At 41.4% G+C, this 21,612-nt stretch overlaps 1 protein-coding gene across 2 annotated transcripts in view; it reads right to left on the bottom strand.

The window, feature by feature from the left end:
- Positions 1 to 21,612, bottom strand: part of DNAJC7 (DnaJ heat shock protein family (Hsp40) member C7) — a 32,242-nt gene that overhangs the window by 2,918 nt on the left and 7,712 nt on the right. Inside the window, exons 2-10 of one of the 2 annotated variants that reach the window (XM_006776647.2) lie at positions 13,754 to 13,842; positions 12,317 to 12,441; positions 11,546 to 11,659; positions 10,391 to 10,465; positions 6,130 to 6,248; positions 5,119 to 5,272; positions 4,370 to 4,534; positions 3,251 to 3,342; positions 101 to 174 (exon numbers count right to left, since the gene is read on the bottom strand). In XM_006776647.2, coding sequence (XP_006776710.1) covers positions 101 to 174; positions 3,251 to 3,342; positions 4,370 to 4,534; positions 5,119 to 5,272; positions 6,130 to 6,248; positions 10,391 to 10,465; positions 11,546 to 11,659; positions 12,317 to 12,441; positions 13,754 to 13,842 — 1,007 coding nt within the window. The remainder of the gene's footprint in view (positions 1 to 100; positions 175 to 3,250; positions 3,343 to 4,369; positions 4,535 to 5,118; positions 5,273 to 6,129; positions 6,249 to 10,390; positions 10,466 to 11,545; positions 11,660 to 12,316; positions 12,442 to 13,753; positions 13,843 to 21,612) is intronic. The other variant, XM_015572443.1, reaches the window with a different exon arrangement.

Here is a 21,612-nt window from a genome sequence, read left to right as displayed (position 1 = left end):
ACAATCATTATCCCTAAATCAAATCACCCGTGTCCAGTTCTTAGGGCCGACAAGTAAGGCCACACGGTTTCCTGAGAAGCATGCTCCCAAATACCTTTACCTTTTGTTTTCTCCGTCTGATACACCTTTTCATAGTCCCGCACTGCTTCTTCATACTGTTCTGTGTCCATGTAACTGAGAAGGAAATACAGGGCAGTAGAGTGACATAAATAGCAATGGCCTTCAGTATCACTGTAGAGGAAGAGGCATGGCTCAAGCATGAAACACAGACTTTTGGTTGAGATGCTTCAACCAAAGGAGTCCTTAAGCTAGCGTGAGAAAAAATTAACCACCACACTTCCTTGAGAAAAATAGAGAGGTCTCATGCCCCCTGCACCCAACCCGCAAGTGATAGTCTGCTCTGAGCAGAAAGCAACCAAGAGAAACTTCCTTTTGATCTCATAGAGCCACCAAGAGGCATCTGGCCTGCCTTAGGAAAGGCAATGTGAAAGCACCCATTTGATTACTTGAGATTAAAACACACGAGAAAAATTATCAAGTGAAATAAATGGATATGGAAGAGCTTTGAAACCTAGAGTGCCATAAACATGCAGGGCCAGCCTCAATCCAGAGTGGAGGTGGGATTAGTGAGCCACTAGAAGGATCAAGGTCAAGGTGGTGGCCACTGGCAAATGCTTTCATTAAGACCAATCAATCTGAGAGATCTAGGTGAGACAGAAAAGGACTCTAAACTTAGGCTTGCTTCCATTTGGATAGTGCAAAAGAAAGGAGGGGACCTGGCCCAAGATGGGAGGAATCTAGCTTTTGATAGGCCGACTGCTAGACCTTTTAAGTGTTTCTTCCACAGAAGCCAAGGGGGCATCTTCTGTGTCCTGATAAGATCACTGGCACCAAGACTGGCTACCAATTATATAGACTGCGGCAGTGGTCGCAGAGACAGACACCGTCAGTTGAGGAATGGGAAGTGACTATGCAGTGCAGCTGGCTGACGCACAACAAAGATTCAATTTACTCCAATGCTCCCACACAGGCCCATCCTCCCAAACACCACAGAGCCCACCGGGCTTGCAGGCCAGGCAGAGGAAGTGCTGCTTATATAGCTGGCCAAAGAGAAGCCCAACAGTTGAGGCATCTCTGACTTTCTGTCAACACCTTGATTTATGCCTTTAAAAAAAAAATAACTAAACCATGCCCTATGGACACAAATGCTATTAGGAGCTCAGATAACCAATTTACAGGATGAAGTATAATATAAACTGAAGTGAAAAAAAAATTGGTAACAAAAGCCCTGGGTGTAGAATGATCTGACAAGCAACCCTGATGAACTTTCCAGATCCATATGTGATATGTTCAACAAGCTGGTTTTAGAGTGATTTGCATTTTACCTCACACTTAATAAAAAAAAATTCTAGGACATTCTTACATTTAAAAGTTTTTCTGAAGTTGAAGTAGAAAAGTAAGCAAAGCCTTAGGGAAAATGGGAAATGCCAGCTCATGATGGGAAATATAGCAATGATCTGACATCTCCCCAACTTTAGGGACAAACTGAGGCAGACTATGACAACAATCAGGCCCCTGGTCTGAGCTAATCTCCAATTCTTCTTTGTGGAGGCTGTTGCCAAATTCTCAACCAACTGTGCCCAACTATGCTGCTGCCCCCTGTGGTGGGATCTCAAAAGTAGAGCCACTCAGAGGACAGTTTTATTTCTACCACAAAGATGATATGTCTCTGATCAAAGCAACTCCTGATTTTTGTTTATTGTACCCATATGAAAGAAATAACCTCCATTCATCCTCCTCCTAACAAATCAAGAATGTCTATTCTCTCGCCATTGCGGTATCATGTACCTAGACATACAGGTGATTCTCCGTTTCTGCTATTAGTTAAAACTGTAGTAAACATGTATACAGCATCTTGCATCTGTTAAAATAAGTCTTTAGCTGGGTCAAAGGGTATCTTTCGAAGCTTTCACATTTGTTTGTCAGTGGTTTGTAAAGATGAGATTAACTGACAGTTGGTCTTACAGAATCTATAATTTTGCATTTGTTTCTGTTTCACAGACTTAGTCCTCTACTTAAAAATCCACGCACGTAGCATTTTCCTATTTTTAAAAAATGTGGATAATTTTGGCAAAACTAGGCCACCTTCTGCACCACCGATGAGACTTGGGCACTTAAAGAATGATAGGCTCATCAGGCAGTACAGCACCTACTCTTCAGAAATGACATTTCATAATGAGGACTGAAGGGGCAACGGAAGATCAGTATACAAGTAGGTCTTCCATTAGAAATTTTAAAAATGGGAGGTTTGTTGTCTGGGAAAGAATCTGAAAAAAGATAGATTTGCATTAGCTGAGTGGCTCAGTTGGTTGGGGCATTATCATGTACACCAAAAGGTTGCGGATTCCATTCCCCATCGGGGCACATTACTAGGTTGCGGGCTCGATCCCGGGTTGGGGCATGTAAGGGATGTAACTGATTGATGTTATCTCTCTCTCTCTCTCTCTCTCTCTCTCTCTCTCTCCTCTCTAAACATATCTTCAGGTGAGGATTTAAAAAAAAAGGAAATAAGATTAGTTTTTGAAAGGGGTCTCTCCTAGCTCTTGCTAATAGTCCTGCATGGAGAAGACTCTGGTGGGTCCAAGAGTTAAGATGAACAAGTATGCTCTGGGCACTAAAGGCAGGCATACCCTGGCGCGGAAATCAGCTAGTCAGATGGGTATTTTCAAAGGGGGTTCCATATACTGCTGGGAGGTTGAGCTAGATTAAATCTCTTCTAACTTTAAGACTGTCTTTCCTAACCCAAACAAACAGGCTAAGCAAGACTCTCAACTGTCTCCAAGATTATTCTTCTTCCAAACACTATACATTCATTCAACATTTATTGAGTGAGCACTTACTATGTTCCAAGCACTGTGCCAAGTTAGAGCAAAAGTGTACAACACAAAACAAAATCTCCAAAGAAAATGGATTTAAACTTTAACAAAAGGTATTTGGGTCAGGCATCAGAGGAAACTTACTGACCGTGAGGGGCGTAAGACACAGGCATGGGAGACTGAGGGAGCTTGTGCAATCTCCTCCGCTGGAGGTCTATAAACATAGTTTAGGGCTGGAACAATCCCACCTAGAGGCAGGGGGAAGGACCAAATGACCTCACAACATCCCCGGGTCTGCTTCATCATCCATAATGCAATTCCCCTGGCAGGCCAGCAGCAACGCCCTCTTCCCCCCACCCAGCAGAGGCACTCACCACTGAGCTCTTCTCAAGTAGGCTTTTATGTAAGTGTCATCGAGCTTCACTGCACTTGTGCAGTCTTCTATTGCATCATCTAGTTTCCTAAGCTTCAGGAGAGAGAGAGCAGTCATACTTCACATGGTGGTGATCGAGGGAGCCCAGAAGCTGTGAGCATGGCTTCAAAATTCTAAGGGGATTGGTCATGCTGGCTCCCCAACTGTCACACTTGTTCTTGGTCACTGGGAAAGTCTCTATCTCAGTGGGCTAAGGACACCAAATTTGAAATTGGTTCCTTCTCTAAGTAATGGAAGCCAGGCACACTTATCTGCAAGGATAAAACCACCTCTACTATTCCAGGTTAGTGCTCAACAGTGGAAAATAGTAAGGGTGGTTCCTGCTCTCCATTCTTCCAGAGACCAACTAGAGCAGTGATGGCGAACCTTTTGAGCTCGGCGTGTCAGCATTTTGAAAAACCCTAACTTAACTCTGGTGCCATGTCACATATAGAAATTTTTTGATATTTGCAACCATAGTAAAACAAAGACTTATATTTTTGATATTTTATATATTTAAATGCCATTTAACAAAGAAAAATCAACCAAAAAAAATGAGTTCGCGCGTCACCTCTGACATGCGTGTCATAGGTTCGCCATCACTGAACTAGAGGGATCAGGATTACTGGGATTTTTAACGACTGGAACTCTGCAAGGAGCCTACTCTTGTTTTCTACGGTGTATAGGACCACAGGGGCACTCTCTTTTCAACTGAGCATGGTGACCATCAGTTATGCTGAAGAAAAAAACCCAAGCCTGCCTCATACTCTAATTTCCTCCAAATCACTCCTAAAGAATCACTTGCTTAGGCAAAAAGAAGCAACAATACTTGCTTCAACAACTGTCCCAGAGCTCCTGTCATTCTCTGGAAAAAAAGGACTTTACATCGTTGCTCAAGTGCCCCTAAGTTCCACAGAAAATATAAAAGCTTGCCTCTCAGAAGGAAGTTCTTAATAAGCCGAGATACCAATCAAACATCTTTTCCTCCTGTCTCCTGGGTTACCCTCAGTGGGGAAATTTCCCAAGACCTCTCCCATGTCCCTTAAAAAAATCTCCATAGGCCCCCAGACCAAGTGCTTACCTTGGAATTAACCGTACCCCGATTACAGTAGAGTTTAGCATTTGTTTTTATATTGTTGGGGTCTATCCCCAGGGCTTCTGTGTACAGTTCATATGCTAGCTTGTAATTTCCTTCTTTAAAGGCTTTATTTCCATCTTCTTTCTTTGCTTTCAGTGCTTTGGCATTCTATAGAGAAAAGCAAGGGGAGGTCAGTTCACATCCAGAAAGCCTGACCCCTGCACAGAGAATACCCTATTTTTAATTTCTTGATCCCAGTAGTTCAGCATCACACAGCCCCCCACCCCACCCCACCCCACCCCCTGGGCTATTTGTTCTTCACTGTGCTTCCTGCAGAGTGGACAGAAGAAAACTAGATTTATAAAAGAAAACCAAGGAGAACTGTGTTTCCCAGGGTTTACCTCTGCTCCCCAGGACAAGCATTACTACCTTTTCTTCACTGAGGGAAGAAAAGAAAAACCACTTAAATATTAAAAGGATCTGACCTGTCTGATCACATTTATCTTTAGGCAAACTAAAGTAGTTCTGAAATCGTTTTTTTTTTAATGTAGAGAATTTTTGTAAGAGTATATCTGAGTCAACCTGATGACATATGCCAGGGAGAGAAATCTCAAAGGCTGCCCTGAAATCGTTCTAATAAAAGGACCAAGCATTCTGACAAGCATTCCTGTGATTCTAAAACCTTCCACTCTAAACTCTTAGGCTCAAAAAGTAAGCTTCTTTACCACATAGATCTGGTGCCTAGAACTTACTCTGCAAGCAACACAGGCCTTCTCATGGTCAGGAGCCATCCTGAGAGCCTGTACAAAAAACTGAACCGCCTTCTCAATACAATCTTCATAATAAAGGCAAAGACCTCGTACATACAGAGCATCCGCATTGGTGGAATCCATTCGTAAAATGTCACTGCAATAGCAAGAAAGAAGGCACATTTAGCTGTGGTTTGGATTTCCCCACCATTACTATTTTATTTGTGGGTTTTTTTCCTTGACCATGTGTCTAACATGGACGTATCCAAAAGTAGGCATATTCCCAAGAATTTTTCCCAAACCACATACATGCCTCACAATCTTTATTAAAATAGGGGTTAGCAAACTACAGCCCACAGGACCAAATCCTGTCTGTCACCAGTTTTTGTATATAAAATTTGATTGACACCAAGCCACATCATTCATTAATCTACTCTCTGTGGCTGCTTTTGCACTACACAGGCAGAATTAAACAATTGCAACAGAGACCACATAGCTTGCAAAGCTTGAAATATTTATAATGAGTATTTGCAAACCCCTGGAATAGACAGAAAAGGACATTAAAAAAAAAACACCAAAAACTATGCCCTGTCCGGTGTGGCTCAGTTGGTTAAGGGTTGTTCCATGCACCAAGAGGTCATCGGTTCAATTCCTGGTCAGGGAACATGCCCAGGTTGCGGGCTCAATCCCCAGTAGGGGGCGTGCAGGAGGCAGCCAGTCAATGTTTCTCTCCCTCTCCTGTCCTATCTCTAAAATCAATTCTAACACTAAAGAAATACAACTAAAAACTAAACAAATTCACACATCTGTTCTTTCATATATAGCTTAAGTACTTACTATACTCCTATATTCCTTATGGGTTTTCAAATTTAGTCTAATATTTGGTTTTAAGTCCCAGGAAGGTCTGGTCAGCCCTAGCTGGCCTACCTACAAGACACACGGTAGCTACTGCTGTAGATAGCACCCATCCAGTAGAATCTGACTTTTCAATGCAGAACTGGCCTGAATTCATACCTAGCCACAGACTGTGCTTCTGGATAACGACCCAGCATTGCTAAACACTCTGCTTTGAGGATTTTGAAGCGATGGCAAGCAGGGGCAAATTCTAGTGCACGATCCATGCAGAAAACCACCTACAGGGAGGAAGAAAGCAAATAAAGTTCTTCATCCTGGACTCCAGAAACGTCTTCATGTTAGTTTTGTCACGGGTAACAGATTCAAAGGAGAGTAATATCAGTTTAAGAACATACCTAATTCATTTGATTAAAGCACTGAAATGAGGAAAGCAGTTGATCCAGATGATAATGGTGACAGCAAATATGTAACAGTACTTTGTATATTAATTCACTTGATGCTCACACAATTTTATAAAATAGGTAATATTATTGCCCTTATTTTACTGATGAAAATACTAAAGCACAGGGATTAAATAACTTGTTCAAGGTGACCAACAGAAACAGGATTTGATCTTAAACACTAAGACTCCAGGGCCTATAATTTTAATCACCATGCTAAGCTGCCTCCACAGTGAAGCATACCCACAATGATTATGATCAAAAACTCATATTCTTCTAATGTAGAAACTGTTACTTGATACTTTGCATAGTTCATCATGTTTAGCCTCGTAAGACAAGAAGTACTGAAAATAACCTGGTACGGAATCATTGCTCTCTATGTTACTGAAATTGCTCACAGTTCTCTCCTCCCTGTGTCAGGAACCTCAACTCTCAGAGTTCCCTAGTGACCACTCTTCCAGTTTTATTTTAGTAGAGAAATATGCCAAAACGATTCATTTACAATGGTCAGAAATAAACCGTATCAGATTGCTATATTCAACATGGTGCTATACAAACCAAAAGCCAAGTATCTCCCCCGCGCCCCCCACCCCACCCTGCCCAAACACATACACTCGCATACAGCTGGGATTAGTTCCCTCTTTCAGTTTCATAAAGGCTCTCTGTATATTTCTATTTTTTCTTTTTAGAAGTTTGTTCTCCGAGCTTTCATTTTTTGGTTTAGCTGCCATTTCTGGGAGATCCTTGCTGAATCACATTCTCCTCCAAGAATAACTGACCCAAAGGCAAAGTCTGGAGTTAAGGGTTACCCATTCCCTCTAATAATCTGGCCATAGGCATCAGGAAGAGATGAAGTTTGAAAACTCAAAGCAGTATAACTCAAATTCCACGAACAGGAGACTAGTTAGATAATGCAGACCTTCATATAATGGAATACGATGTGGCTCTAAAATAGAACGAAGTTCTCCATGTATTAATATGGAAAGACTTCCAAGGTCTAGTAAATGGTACAGAACCATGTAGAGCGAATTACCTTTTATACCAAAAAAAGAAAGAAAATTAAGAGTCTATATTTGTATTTGCTTATATATGTAAGACAAAATTATGGAAGGAAACAGAACAGTGGTTCTCAACCTTCTGGCCCTTTAAATACAGTTCCTCATGTTGTGACCCAACCATAAAATTATTTTTGTTGCTATTTCATAACTGTAATGTTGCTACTGTTATGAATCATAATGTAAATATCTGATATGCAGGATGGTCTTAGGTGACCTCTGTGAAAGGGTCGTTAGACCGCCAAAGGGGTCACGACCCACAGGTTGAGAACCGCTGAAACAGAACAAACAAGAATAGTGGCTACTGTGGTGTGAGATCGAGGCAGGTAGAGGATAAGTTGGGGCAACACTTAACACTGAATATATTTATACTTTCTAGCTTTTAAACCATAAGAACCACCCACTTGAAAATTAAATGTAAAAGTGTGGGGAAGTAGATAAACACCATGAGCTGTTGCACTGGGAAGACTTTCTGCAGTATAAAAAGAGTAGTGGTAGAGATGCCTCTCCTTCAATGGCACAGGTTACTTCCTGGAAGTTCTAAGGACAATATGAAAATTCAGGTATTATGCAGGCAGAGTCATGGTATTAATTTTTCCTCTTTAAATGGGAAAAGAATGGGGGTGGGGAGCAGTCAACATTTCAGCAGCCACACCCTGCTGCTTTCACAAAGTTCTGTATGGAGATGGTTCTGTCATCATGGGGAGTGTCAGAGGCTCAGTGCTTCACTTCCCACCCCCATCTCCCTATGACTGGGGACAGCTGCAAGCAAAGAAGATCTTTGTTTCTTCTAACTTCATCTGTTCCCCCAGCCAAGATCATAATTCTTCATTTGTGACATCACCATGAGCTACAGTGGCGGGGGCTGGGATGTCACAAACAGAGGATTCTATCATAAAGTGGGGATTCTGGTTCCAGAGCAGGCAAGGGAGAAATGAAACCCAAAGGCCGCCTTTTGAGAGAAAGTTTTTGTCCACGTAAACCTCAGAAAACATGACAAGATGCAGAATTGCTTTCCAAACATACACACACAAAAACAAACTAAAAAAAGAATGCACGTATAAATCACACTACAAAGATAGTGTGGTTATTAAAACCAATGGATAGAAGAGGGATGCTGAATAAGTTAATGCTGGGACTCTCCATAAGCTAATCAGATATATATGTATTACCAAATAAAAGACCTTAACAGTGCACGACTTAAGAACAATTCTTCAAGTGAAACCTCTGTGTTCATGTTGATCAATGTCACCCCAATAAATTTAATTAAAGTAATAATAAAAAACAACCAAAAGAATAATTCTTAACTGTACACTTTTGTCAAACATTTATTGAGTATCTGTTGCAGAAAGCTCCAAGCGAATTCTGAATATAAAGCGACAACTCCGTTCCTTGGGTGGTACTCATAAACTTCCTTTCAGTGATCTGAAAATCAATCCTGATCAGTGTTTTTTAACTTTTTTGGGAGCCCTTTATCTCCTCTTTTGAAAGTCTAGTGAAAGCTACTTCTGAGTACCATCTAAAGAAGGGGGTTAGGAATTATTATACAGATGAGGCGTAACTACTACAACACCTAGAAAGGTACCTAGAGCTTTTGTATTTTCCCATGTTTCAGATTTGTCAACCCCTTTGGATTTAAATTTCCATGAACTATCACACAGCTCCATAAAGGGCAGAGTGTGCTTTTGTAGAAAGGCCTACCATAAAAAGGTAGTGATGTCAGATTACATACACTATTCAAAATGTAAAAGAGGCCTCTCTCTAGTTTTGATTTCTAGCTCCATCAAGCTCCCATAAAGTAGGTGTTAAAACTAGCTCTCATTATTAAAATAAAAATAGACGCCAGCCGGTGTGATGCTCAACCACTGGGCCACAAGGTCACAGTTCGATTCCCAGTCATGGCACAGATCCAGGTTGTGGGCTCGATCCCTGGTGTGGGATGTGCAGAAGGCAGCCAATCAATTAAATGATTCTCTCTCATCCCTGACGTTTCTCTTGGCTCAGGGGATAGAGCGTCGGCCTGCGAACTGAAGGGTCCCGGGTTCGATTCCGGTCGGAGGCGTGTCCCTTGGTTGTGGGCACATTCCCAGTGGGAGATGTGCAGGAGGCAGCTGATCAATGTTTCTCTCTCATTGATGTTTCTGGCTTTCTATATCTCTCACTTCCTCTCTGTAAAAAATCAATAAAATATATTTTAAAAAAATAGATTATCCAAACCCAGTATTTACTAGTAATTCCAACTGGCTTTTCCTTTTTTTCCTAAAAGAACATTTTTAGACCACTATCTTATATAAAAAACAGGAACTCGTGTAACAAATTCATTTTGCTTTTTGTCATCATAAAGCCAAATATAATTAACAAAAAAGTACTTTAGTAAAAAATAATTTTAAATGCCAGTGATGATGTAGAGCAATAGGAACTCTCATTCATTGCTGGTGAAAATGCAAAATGGTATAGCCACTTTGGAAGACATTTTGGCAGTTTCTTGTAAAATTAAATATATTTTTATATAATCCAGCAATTACACTTCTTAAATTTACCCAAAGGAGTTGAAAAATGTCCATACAAAAATCTGCACATGAATGTTTATAGAAGCTTTATTCATAATTGCCAAAAACCTGGTTTAACAAATGTACCTCCAGTGGGGGATGCTGACAAGGGGGAGGCTATGCTTGTGTGGGGGCAGTGAGCATAAGAGAAATCTCTGTACCTTCTTCCTGATTATTCTGTGAATCCACAACTGTTCTAAAAGAAAGGATGTCTTAAAAAAAGAAAAAAGAAAATGTCAAATTAAATTTACTATTCTAGATCTTCTGTACTATGCTACTACTCCTCTTAATTCTCTCTCTCTCTTACTCACACACACACACACACACACACAACTTTGTGAGGAAAGGATAAGATTTCCTTATAGTTGTACTTTACCTTCCGAAAATCCCGCTTCTCAAAATCCGTTTCTGCTATTTTCTCATATTCTATGACTGCATTAGCATTCTTGAACTACACCAGAAAATCAGATAAGGGAGAGTTTTAATGAAGTTGTAGATTCAACCACCACAAAAATCAATAAGACTGATGAATAAGTTATTTCAAGAAAATCAGAACCACAGACTTTTTACAAATCAAGTTGGTGAAGATACAGCCAAACACCTTAACAGAAAGGCCAACGCCCTAATCTTACCCTCAATTTGAACTTAGAAACTCAAGAATACAAGAATCATGCCTTGATATACTAGTAAACAAAACAAAGGCAAGGCATTGTCAGGGACTGAGCAAAAAAAACTTGCAGATTCTCACTAAAATACATCCATAGGTAAACAGAGCATATATGGGATGGCAATAAAACATGTTTCAGCTACCAATTTAACCAGGATTTGAATTTACTAAATTCTTTTTCTAATATATGTTTTCTTAATTTTAGAGAGAGGGGGGAGAGAGAGAGAAACATCAATTGGCTGCCTCCTGCACGCCCTCTACTGTGGATTGAGCCTGAAACCCAGGTCTGTGCCCTGACCAGGAATCAAACCAGTGGCCTCTTAGTTTATGGGTCGATTCTCAACCACTAAGCCACATTGGCTAGGCTAAATTTACTAAATTCTTTAGCCTCGCTCAAATCAGTTCTTTGATGCATCTGTCTATTCCCTTAGCAATCTCAGAAACCTTCCAATTTGCACAGATTTCTAAAGCTGTAAATCATATTCAATACTCCTTTGAGCCAGGCCAGTATGGCTCAAGAAGTCCCTGGTTCGATCCCGGTGAGGGCACATGCCCAGATCGCAGGCTCGATCCCAGTAGGGGGCATGCTGGAGGCAGTAATCATTGATTCTCTCTCATCACTGATGTTTCTATCTCTCCCTCTCCCATTCCTCTCTAAATACAATAAAATTAAAATTTAAAAAAAAACCCACAAAAAAACACAAAACACTCCTTTGACAGATTAAGAAGCCGAGACTCAAAGAAACTATGAGACTTGCCTACAGTCACCCAGGTGTGGCTGATGGCAGAAGTGACACTAGATGTCAGTTCTGACTCTCAAGTCAATATTCCTTGCCTTTTGATACAGATAGGATCAGACCGTACCTCCTGTTGTGCCTGAGCATTTTTGTGATCCAATTCTAGGGCTCTCTGGAAGCTGCGACAGGCTGCCATGGCATTCCCTAAAGATAGGTGGCATTTGCCTTCTCGTAGATGTCCCTAGAAGAAACACAAAGGACAACAAGGAGCATGAGTGGCCAAGCAGGCAGAAATCAACAGCAGCAACAAACACTCACAAAAACCAACATGAGCCCTAACCGATTTGGCTCAGTGGATAGAGCGCTGGCCATCGGACTGAAGGGTCCCAGGTTCAATTCCGGTCAAGGGTATGTACCTCGGTTGCGGGCACATCCCCAGTAGGGGGTGTGCAGGAGGCAGCTGATCGATGTTTCTCTCTCATTGATGTTTCTAACTCTCTATTCCTCTCCTTTCCTCTCTGTAAAAAAATCAATAATATACGTGTGTGTGTGAATGTGAGTGTGTGTAAGTGTGTGTGTGTGTGTATAAATATATATATATATATCCAACATGGGATGAAAATGGCTGGAGAAGTGGTTCTCAACCTGAGCTGATTCTGCATTCCATGGGACATTCAGCAATGTCAGAGACATTTTTGATTGTTATAGCTGGGCAGGGAAGGGGTGCTACTGATACCTTAAAGGCCAGGGATGCTGCTAAACATCCTGCAATGCACAGGATACAACCCCACAACAAAGAATTATCTGGCCCAAAATATCTAGAGTGTTAACACTGGAAACCCCTCAGCTAGAAGTCAACTGCAGCAACTCAGTCCTCCCCAGAGAGCCCATTACATACCCGGACGAAACTGTCATCCAACCTCACTGACTGCTGTGCATCTCCAAGAGCTTCCCGGAACCTTCCAAGCATCATCAAGGTGGCTGCTCGATTCCCATAATAGCTAGCATTTTTAGGACACATATCTACAGGAAAGAAAGGAGGTAAAACAAGGTTTAGAATGGGTCATTGCTCCAAAAACTCAAGGGCCATCTCCCTCAGAACTGTAATAGGAATGATGACACTTTAAAAAGCCACCATCAGCCGAAACCGGTTTGGCTCAGTGGATAGAGCATCGGCCTGCGGACTGGAGGGGTCCCAGGTTCGATTCCGGTCAAGGGCATGTACCGTGGTTGTGGGCACATCCCCAGTGGGGGGTGTGCAGGAGGCAGCTGATCGATGTTTCTAACTCTCTATCTCTCTCCTTTCCTCTCTGTAAAAAAATCAATAAAATATATTAAAAAAAAATACAAAGCCACCATCAAATTTTTGACTACCTGTGCAAATGGCTAGTAGCAATGGTGCAATTTAAAAATAAAACACGTCATTAAACGTAGCTTTAAAGTGCGTTAATTATCTTTTGGAATAGGGGTCAGCATATTTATCTTCTTTTTTAAAAAATATATTTATTGATTTCAGAGAGGAAGGGAGAAGGAGAGAGAGATAGAAACATCTATGATGAGAGAGAATCATTGATTGGCTGCCTCCTGCACACCCCCCACTGGGGATGGAGCCCGCAACCCAGGCATGTGCTCTTGGCCGGAATCGAACCCGGGACCCCTCAGTTCGTAGGCTGACGCTCTATCCACTGAGCCAAGCCAGCCAGGGCAGCATATTTATCTTCTTACTGGACTGTGTTTTATATAATTAGATATGAAAATGAATTTGCTTCTGTTTACCTGGGGATGGGAAACCTATAAAGCAAGTTAGGTGAGAAAAATGCTAGCATGGGATTAAAATATGTTGACAAATTGAGGAAGAAGGTAACTAAGACCTGACAATGTTCAGAAAGGCAATGATGAAATGCATTTAGGTGGGCATCTTTTTGCCATAACATTTAGAATTTCTGGAGTTGCTTTTAATTTTCCAGAAGAACTACCATCCACTTAAGTTAGAAAAAGTAATTTCCGCCTGGCCAGTGTGGGTCAGTGGTTGAGCATCAACCCAAGAACTAAGAGGTCCCCGGTTCAATTCCTGGTCAGGATACATGCCCAGGTTGTGGACTTGACCCAGTAGAGGGCGTGCAGGAGGCAGCCAATTGATGTTTCTCTCTCATTGATGTTTCTATCTCTCTATCCCTCTCCCTCCCTTCTCTTTAAAAATCAATGAAAACATTAAAAAAAAAGTAATTCCCTCGTGAGGCCATTAAGCTTGAATATACGCTACTTCTTAGAGAGCAACTATTTATAACAGTATTTAGCAAATTATTTTCCAGCATAAGCACTAGGTTCATCTCACCTATGGCTTTTGTATAATAGTTATAAGCTTCATTGTAATCTTTCTTGGCATAGTATGCATTTCCTTGTTCCTTGAAAGACTCTGCTTCCCTGAAAAGGAAAGAGAAAGAGAATCATGTTACTCTCTACACCAGTGATGGTGAACCTTTTGAGCTCAGCGTGTAAGCATTTTGAAAAACCCTAACTTAACTCTGGTGCCGTGTCACATATAGAAATTTTTTGATCTTTGCAACCATAGTAAAACAAAGATTTATATTTTTAATATTTATTTTATATATTTAAATGCCATTTAACAAAGAAAAATCAACCAAAAAAATGAGTTCGCGTGCCACCTCTGATACGCGTGCCATAGGTTCGCCATCACTGCTCTATACCTAAGCAATCACCTCTTTAATCGCATAGGAGCAATCTTTGGTCGAGAGCCCCTGCCTGGCACATTGAGCTGAAAGTTAGTGTGACACTTGAAGGAATTTACAGATTTGTTCAATTGGCTGAGGTTCAAAAGGAGGTGCTAATGAAGGAATCAATGGTCTTCAGATGTTATTTTTTGTCACTTAGATACATTTAAACTAAGAAATCCTCTCTCATGCCACCTGCCTTGCCTCACTACTCCCACCCGAAGTCACTGTCCTTTTGACAGGCAAATTTAGACACAGAAACTGAATCTTTATATATTTACTTCCTTTCCACTGTGTCCCAACTGCTGCCACTTTAGTGAACTTACAAAAAAATAAGCTACAGCCGTAACCGGTTTGGCTCAGTGGATACAGAGTCGGCCTGTAGACTCAAAGGTCCCAGATTCGATTCCCGTCAAGGGCATGTACCTTGGTTGTGGGCACATACCAGTAGGGAGTGTGCAGGAGGCAGCTGATAGATGTTTCTCTCTCATCGATGTTTCTAACTCTCTATCCCTCTCCCTTCCTCTCTGTAGAAAAATCAATAAAATATATTTTTTTAAAAAGTGAGCTACAGATAATTTCATTCAGGGCAACTGATTTCTCAATGTAAAGTGGGTCGTATCCTTAGAATTTTAACGATTTACTCTCGTGAAAAGTGGCTCATGTGTTTATCACTGGAAGGACAAGGAGAGAAAAATCAGAAGGCAAAGGAGTTAAAAGCACAGCATATTGGTGTTTAAGAAAGAAAGCAAGAGTGACAGCAAAGACCAAGAACTTGGATGACAGGGACATACGAGGTATAGGCTGCAATGCCATGCTCTAAAAACCCATCTTCCAGTGTTCCCTCTGCCCATCACACATATGTGGGTACTTTCTGCCCCCTCTACTATTATATCCCTGTAGTACCTTGTATAACCACCAGGTGGGTAATATCAGAATTTCTGCCCTAACCCAAGATACATTTTTTTTTGAAGCTGTGCCATTAGACAAACTTTATAACTTCATTCTCGGGCCATACAAACGTATCAACTTAAAAATTAGCCTGCCCACAGGTGGCCCAGTGGTTGAGCATCAGACCTATGAACCAGGTCATGGTTCGATTCCCAGTCAGGGTACATGCCCTGTTTGTGGGCTTGATCCCCAGAAGAGGGTGTGCGGAAGGCAGCCGATCAATGATTCTCACTCATCATTGAAGTTTCTATCTCTGTTTCCCTTCCTCTCTGAAATCAATAAAGGTATATTTTTTAAAAAATTAGCCTGCTATAGCCCTAGCTGGGTTACTCAGTGGTTAGAGCCCTGGCCTGCAGACTAGCCTTCGGTCAAGGGCACATGCCTGGATTGCTGGCTCGATCCCCCCACTGGGGGCTTGCAGGAAGCAGCCAAACAATGATTCTCTCTCATCACTGATGTTTCTATCTCTCTCTCCCTTTCCCTCTGAAATCAATAAAAACATATTAAAAGTCCGGGGAAAAAAAATTATCCTGTTATGTTTGGTCAAACATTTAATTAACTCACCCCTAATGCCTTGGCAGGGCCAGATGCCCCCCACCCATTTTAAAGGCACAAACTAGTAACCTCTATCAAAGATACCCAAAATCATTCCACTGACCAACTTGAATGACAAAGATAAATTCTTTGTCAAACTGATTACCACAATATTACTAAAAAATCTGAGCATTTTTGTTATAAGAAAGAGTCTTTGTTTCTTTTCTTATCCTCCAGATATGTAAAAACAAGCTGAGTTTAAGGGTTGCCTGAAGTGAGGACAGAAGTACCTAGTTCAGGGGTGGGCAAACTTTTTGACTCGAGGGCCACAATGGGTTCTTAAACTGGACCGGAGGGCCGGAACAAAAGCATGGATGGAATGTTTGTGTGAACTAATATAAATTCAAAGTAAACATCATTACATAAAAGGGTACGGTCTTTTTTTTTTTTTAGTTTTATTCATTTCAAACGGGCCGGATCCGGCCTGCGGGCCATAGTTTGCCCATGGCTGATCCTAGTTCTTAACCTTGTGATGGTCTGGGAGTTTACAGCTTGACTCAATGAATACTGGCTTTGGGGAGATTTGTGATTTATGTATGTATGTATTTTAAACTACAAACTGGCAAAGCTGCCCTCCTTTTACTGAAGTGATCTCCCTTTCCATTCTTCTCCATGACTGTCCTGGCAAGTCCTACAAATATGAAAAAGTGCTAGAAGAAAGGATAGTGGGAATGACCTAAAATGCTAAAAAGAATTTAATTGTGACAGAAATAAATCTGTTTTCAGTGATTTTTTTGTTTTGTTTTGAGTGATTTTTTTTTATTTTAATATATTTTTATTGATTTTTTACAGAGAGGAAGGGAGAGAGAGAGAGTTGGAAACATCAATGAGAGAGAAACATCGACCAGCTGCCTCCTGCACACCTCCTACTGGGGATGTGCCTGCAACCCAGGTACATGCCCTTGACCGGAATCGAACCTGGGACCTTTCAGTCCGCAGGCCGACGCTCTATCCACTGAGCCAAACCAGTTTCGGCTGTTTTGAGTGATTTTTAAAAAAATATATTTTATTGATTTTCTACAGAGAGGAAGGGAGAGGAATAGAGAGTAAGAAACATTGATGAGTGAGAAACATCCATCAGCTGCCTCCTGCACACCCCACACTGGGGATGTGCCTGCAACCAAGGCACATGCCCCTGACCGGAATCGAACCTGAGACCCTTCAGTCCGCAGGCAGACGCTCCACTGAGCCAAACCATTTAGGGCTTGAGTAATCTTTTTATATCAACTGTCACATGTATGTGCTGTTGAAAGTCCTCAAGAAGGATCCCCCAACTGCAAGACTGTGGGACCGACGGCCATCTTTCTACATGGTGTGCACCATCCGATAGCTCTAAGTGAACCAAGGCACTACATGAAAAGTAGGAGGAGCCTATCCTGTCAGAGCAGACATGCCAAGAGAGTCAAAGAAAGGGCTTCCCCAACACTGGATTTCAGAAGTTGAGTCAAATTCCCATGAAGAAATGAGTAGTAAATTCAAAGGAAACATCAGGTCCAAAATCATGCCCAAAAAGATCCAGCCGTTTCTTCAGCTGGCTAGTGGCTGAGACTACAAATCCTTGAGGAAAACCGAAGGCATCTAAGCACTTGGATAGACGTGTCAACAGTATAAAGCTTGCCAGTCAAAGGTGAAACAATCTGTAGAGCTACTGCAAGGTGGCCTTTCATGAAACACTAATCCCACAGAGGCTAGCAAGTTCAGCGAGGGCTTCTAGTAAAAATGCAAAGGATGATTTCTGTGGAAGATCAGTAATAATCATTGAGGCCAGGTACTTTCCATACAGTATTCCCATTTTTCAAAGGAGGAAATAAGGTTTAGAGGGAGAAAACTGGCCCAAGGTCAGGCTGTCAACCCACACCTGTCAGATTCCAAAGCTCTGCACTCTGTACCATGCTATGCTTTCTCTCTAATGTTCACCTCTACCTACTGCCTAAGACTTAAAAGTTAATCTGTACTTCAGGAACAAGGCATGGGCAATGACCATGAATTTCTTTAAACTAAGACAAAAAACAGCCCAGCATATAAAACCCAACTCCAGAACTGCAATCTGCATTTAAATAAGCAAAATGACATTCTAACAATTAGTCACAGAGAGAGCAGGGCTCCTTTAAGATGCGAGACCTAGTGAACTGGACTTCGGCTCCCCCAAGAAATGCATTTCATTTTAGTAAATGGTGAGTAGATTCCATTCTAGAGCAAACAAAGCGAGTAATGTAGAGTCAGCCCACAGCAAAAAGAACAAGAATTGTGTTGTGACAAGTTCCATGTTTTTAACCTCACACGGCACAGCATCAGGGCAGAATTAGCTATTCCCACACAATTGCCTCATGAAAAGGACTTATTTTCATAGAAACATGGTTGATTAACAGCTGCCTAAACAATGGCACTTGGTGCTGCTTTTAGACTGAATGCTTATTTTTTGTCTTCAGGTCCAATGCCCAAAGTGGAGTACCTCTCCATTTTGATCCTCCCCACCAAATACATGACAAGCTTTAACCAATGGGCCTGACCCTGCGAGACCAGCCGAGGAAAGAGCGGATCTTTGGAATCAGCATGGCAGCAGCAAGAACTGAACAAGGCTGCATCAGGAACAATTCCAGGGTCAAATCCATTCAAATCCTGCCCTGGGAGTCTGAGAAGGGGTTGAACTTGCTTAAGTTGCCCTTACAGCAAAGGGACTGAAGGATGAGATGTCAAAGGCATGGGACTGGAAAAGGAGAAGAAGAGCTGGTTAACACTGGAACTGAGGGCAATCTGGAGGTGGCATCTGTCACTCTACTCACTGCCAACGTCAATTCATTTGATAAGCAAGTGAGATACAGCGCATACCTACTAACACACATCAGTGCCGAGAAAGGAAGAATTAGGATTAACTGCATTCAACGACAATCTAAAAGAAGGAAAGGACTCCAAAAGGGACTACATTAAACTACAAATTATCTTTTATGTCCACAAAATAAAACTCAGACTAACCCCTAAAATATAATACCCCAGCAAAATATAGACTTGGCCATAACTGACCTGATGGTACTATTAACAGCTGTGCTCTATCTCTAGTATTTTTTCAGATTTTCAAAGGATTTCCAATGAAGATCTTTGAAATAGCCTTCTCAAGTGGTTATGATGCTAATATCATGTGTCTCCCAACACAGGAAGAGCAACGGAGGCACCCAAAGTGACTGCACAGGTTTCCTAACTCCTGGAGTCCTGTATTTTTTCCCTCCAGATCTTGCTGGTTTCGAGATTTGTAGATTAAAACTAATTTATCTAGTTCCCTACCCAATCCTTGAGTCAACTCTAAGCAGAATAAGCTTCATTTCTCTGATTTCCCAAGAGATGCTGGAAATGACTTTACCTCCCCTCCACCAAATCAATTCTTTCACTTTAATAGCCGGCAACAAATTCTTATGAAAACAGCTACTGAAAAAAGGTTTTCAAAAACTCTGTCCTCTTTGGACGTATGATGGGATGGTCTCCCATAACAGGTTCATTGCTGAAGGGCTGCGGTCAGCCTTCCCTCAGACGGCTCTAGATAAGGAAAACACATTCCATTCTTGATTTGCTTTGCTACTCTAAAATGTATTTCTTTTCAGAAATAACCTTATCAATTGGAAAAGTGCAGCCCTGAAAACCTGCTCTTCTACACCACATGTGTGTTAAAAATCTGTATTTCCTCTGATCATCAGGTACATTCTCTCTCTCCCAACTGAGCACTCATTCATCACAGATGCTAACTAATCCAATAAACACTGCCAAGGGAATCATTTCACACAGGTCTTAGCAGGGCTCAGCATCATATGATCAAAACAGACAATGTGGGCTTATGATTACCAGCCAACTTTGCACATTTGCAGCTCAGCTAAATTAAAAACACATTAAAGCACCATAGCTGACATTGCAATGTGCCCCAAATTAGATGTCCTTAATAAATTTCCATTTCTCTCTAAATACTTCCAAGTTGTGCACTTAAGCAAGATCTTCACTTTAGTCTAACTAGTCTATCTTTTAGCAATTAAAGGGGTATTTAGAAAATGTAATCAGCTTTCACTAATGCAGGATTCATTGGGTGGTAGTTTTTTAAACATTCTCAACATGGCTGGGTTCACTGTGGAATTGCTTCACATACATTTGTAGATTATTAAAATAGCAAGGAGATGCTTCACTATTCATACAGTATCATTTTAAGATACTGCAGTGTACAAAAAATAAAGACCAGCATGGTTTCATGATTCTGCAACATTCTTAGCTTGGGAAATGCTGAATAGATTTTTCTATGACAAAAACATACCACACTGCTCTTATTTATTTAAAGTATTTAGCTAGAATAATGTATTTTTAATAAAGTTCAGCTCTTTCAATGATGGCATTAATAATTGTTTAATTCAAAACAGATGCAGCAGCTAGAATAAGATTTTTTTCTTTTCATTTTTTTTCTTTTCTTTTCATTTTCTTAGAAAAAAAATCTAGCTTAAAAAAATTACAACTCAGGACAAAATGATTTATTTTGTTAGCACAGGGGAGTGTTTAGGGACCTTTGATTTTGAAGACTATTTTATTGGCAGGAAGAACCTTAGAAAAGCTACCTTCCCTTTTCTTACACTCAGGCTATTAAGAATAATACTTTATACTGCCAGTGAGACAATATTTATGCATTCCTACTATATTTACTACTTCCAAATGTCACCCTTATTCTATGATTGTGCATTCCTACTATATTTACTACTTCCAAAAATGTCACCCTTATTCTGATTGTTGCGCCCAGTTCTTTTATTCAGTCAGATTTACTAGTTGCCCGCTGATCTAGAATGTCCTCCACCCTTCAGAATTCATGGGATCATGGCCAGTGTCAGAGTAGAAATTCCTTCCTCCTTCCCACAGCCTGAAACCTCTTGTCCCCAAAGGCTGGTCACAGGGCCTGTTTCATGTTGTAATCTCTATGACCTTCATAAAAGAGTAAAGTAAAAGGAGCCCAGGAGCCTAACTTTGATTTTGTCTTTTTATATATATATATTTTACTAGAGGCCCAGTGCATAAAATTCATGCGGGGGGTTGGGGGGGGATGGGTGTGTGTCCCTCAGCCTGGCCTGCGCCCTCTCGCAGTCCAGGAGCCCTGGGGGATGTCCGACTGACGGCTTAGGCCCGCTCCCCGGCTCAGGGCTTCTGGCTGAGTGGCACTCCCCCTGTGGGAGCACACTGACCAGCAGGGGACAGCTTCTGCATTGAGCGTCTACTCCCTGGTCATCAGTGCACATCATAGCGACCGGCTGTTCCCCATTCGGTCAATTTGCATATTAGCCTTTTATTATATAGGAAGATTGATTTTAGAGAGGAAGGGAGAGGGAGACATAGAAACATCAATGATGAGAATCGTTGGTTGGCTGCCTCCTGCACGTCCCCTACTGGGGATAGGCCCCCAACTCTGGCATATGCCCTTGACTGGAACTGAACCCAGGACCCTTCAGTCTGCAGGCCAACACTCTAGCCACTGAGCCAAACCGGCTAGGGTTGATTTTGTCTTACCAAATACATATTATGCTCTTTCTTATCATCTAATCTAGGGGTGATTTGACAATCTGAGTTTCACACTGATGGGGGAGCCATACATGACTTAATGCAAGGTACTGCACACTGAGTGCAAATAAAGGCTTCATCACAGTTCAGAGAAAACAGCAGTTGGGCTTTATCCAACTGCTACCAGTTGGTAAAGGTGGGCTACCCAGCTTCCTTTACCCAATTTCCTATAAAAGACAGAGCTGCTTTTACTTTAAAACACTTGCCCTACCCCCCAACCAAAAGAGGGAAGATGATGATGATGAACAAAATTTATAAACATACCAGTTCAAATTGTTCTGTCTAGATATTCAGGGGGAAGCTTCAAGAGAGGCAGCAGCAGAGAGACCAAGAGTCACAAATACAG

The sequence above is a fragment of the Myotis davidii genome, unplaced genomic scaffold, assembly GCF_000327345.1.
Source record: "Myotis davidii unplaced genomic scaffold, ASM32734v1 scaffold69, whole genome shotgun sequence".
Taxonomy (NCBI): Eukaryota; Metazoa; Chordata; class Mammalia; order Chiroptera; family Vespertilionidae; genus Myotis; species Myotis davidii.
Note: the sequence above shows the minus strand (reverse complement) of the source record. Positions and strands in the feature narration are given on the sequence as shown.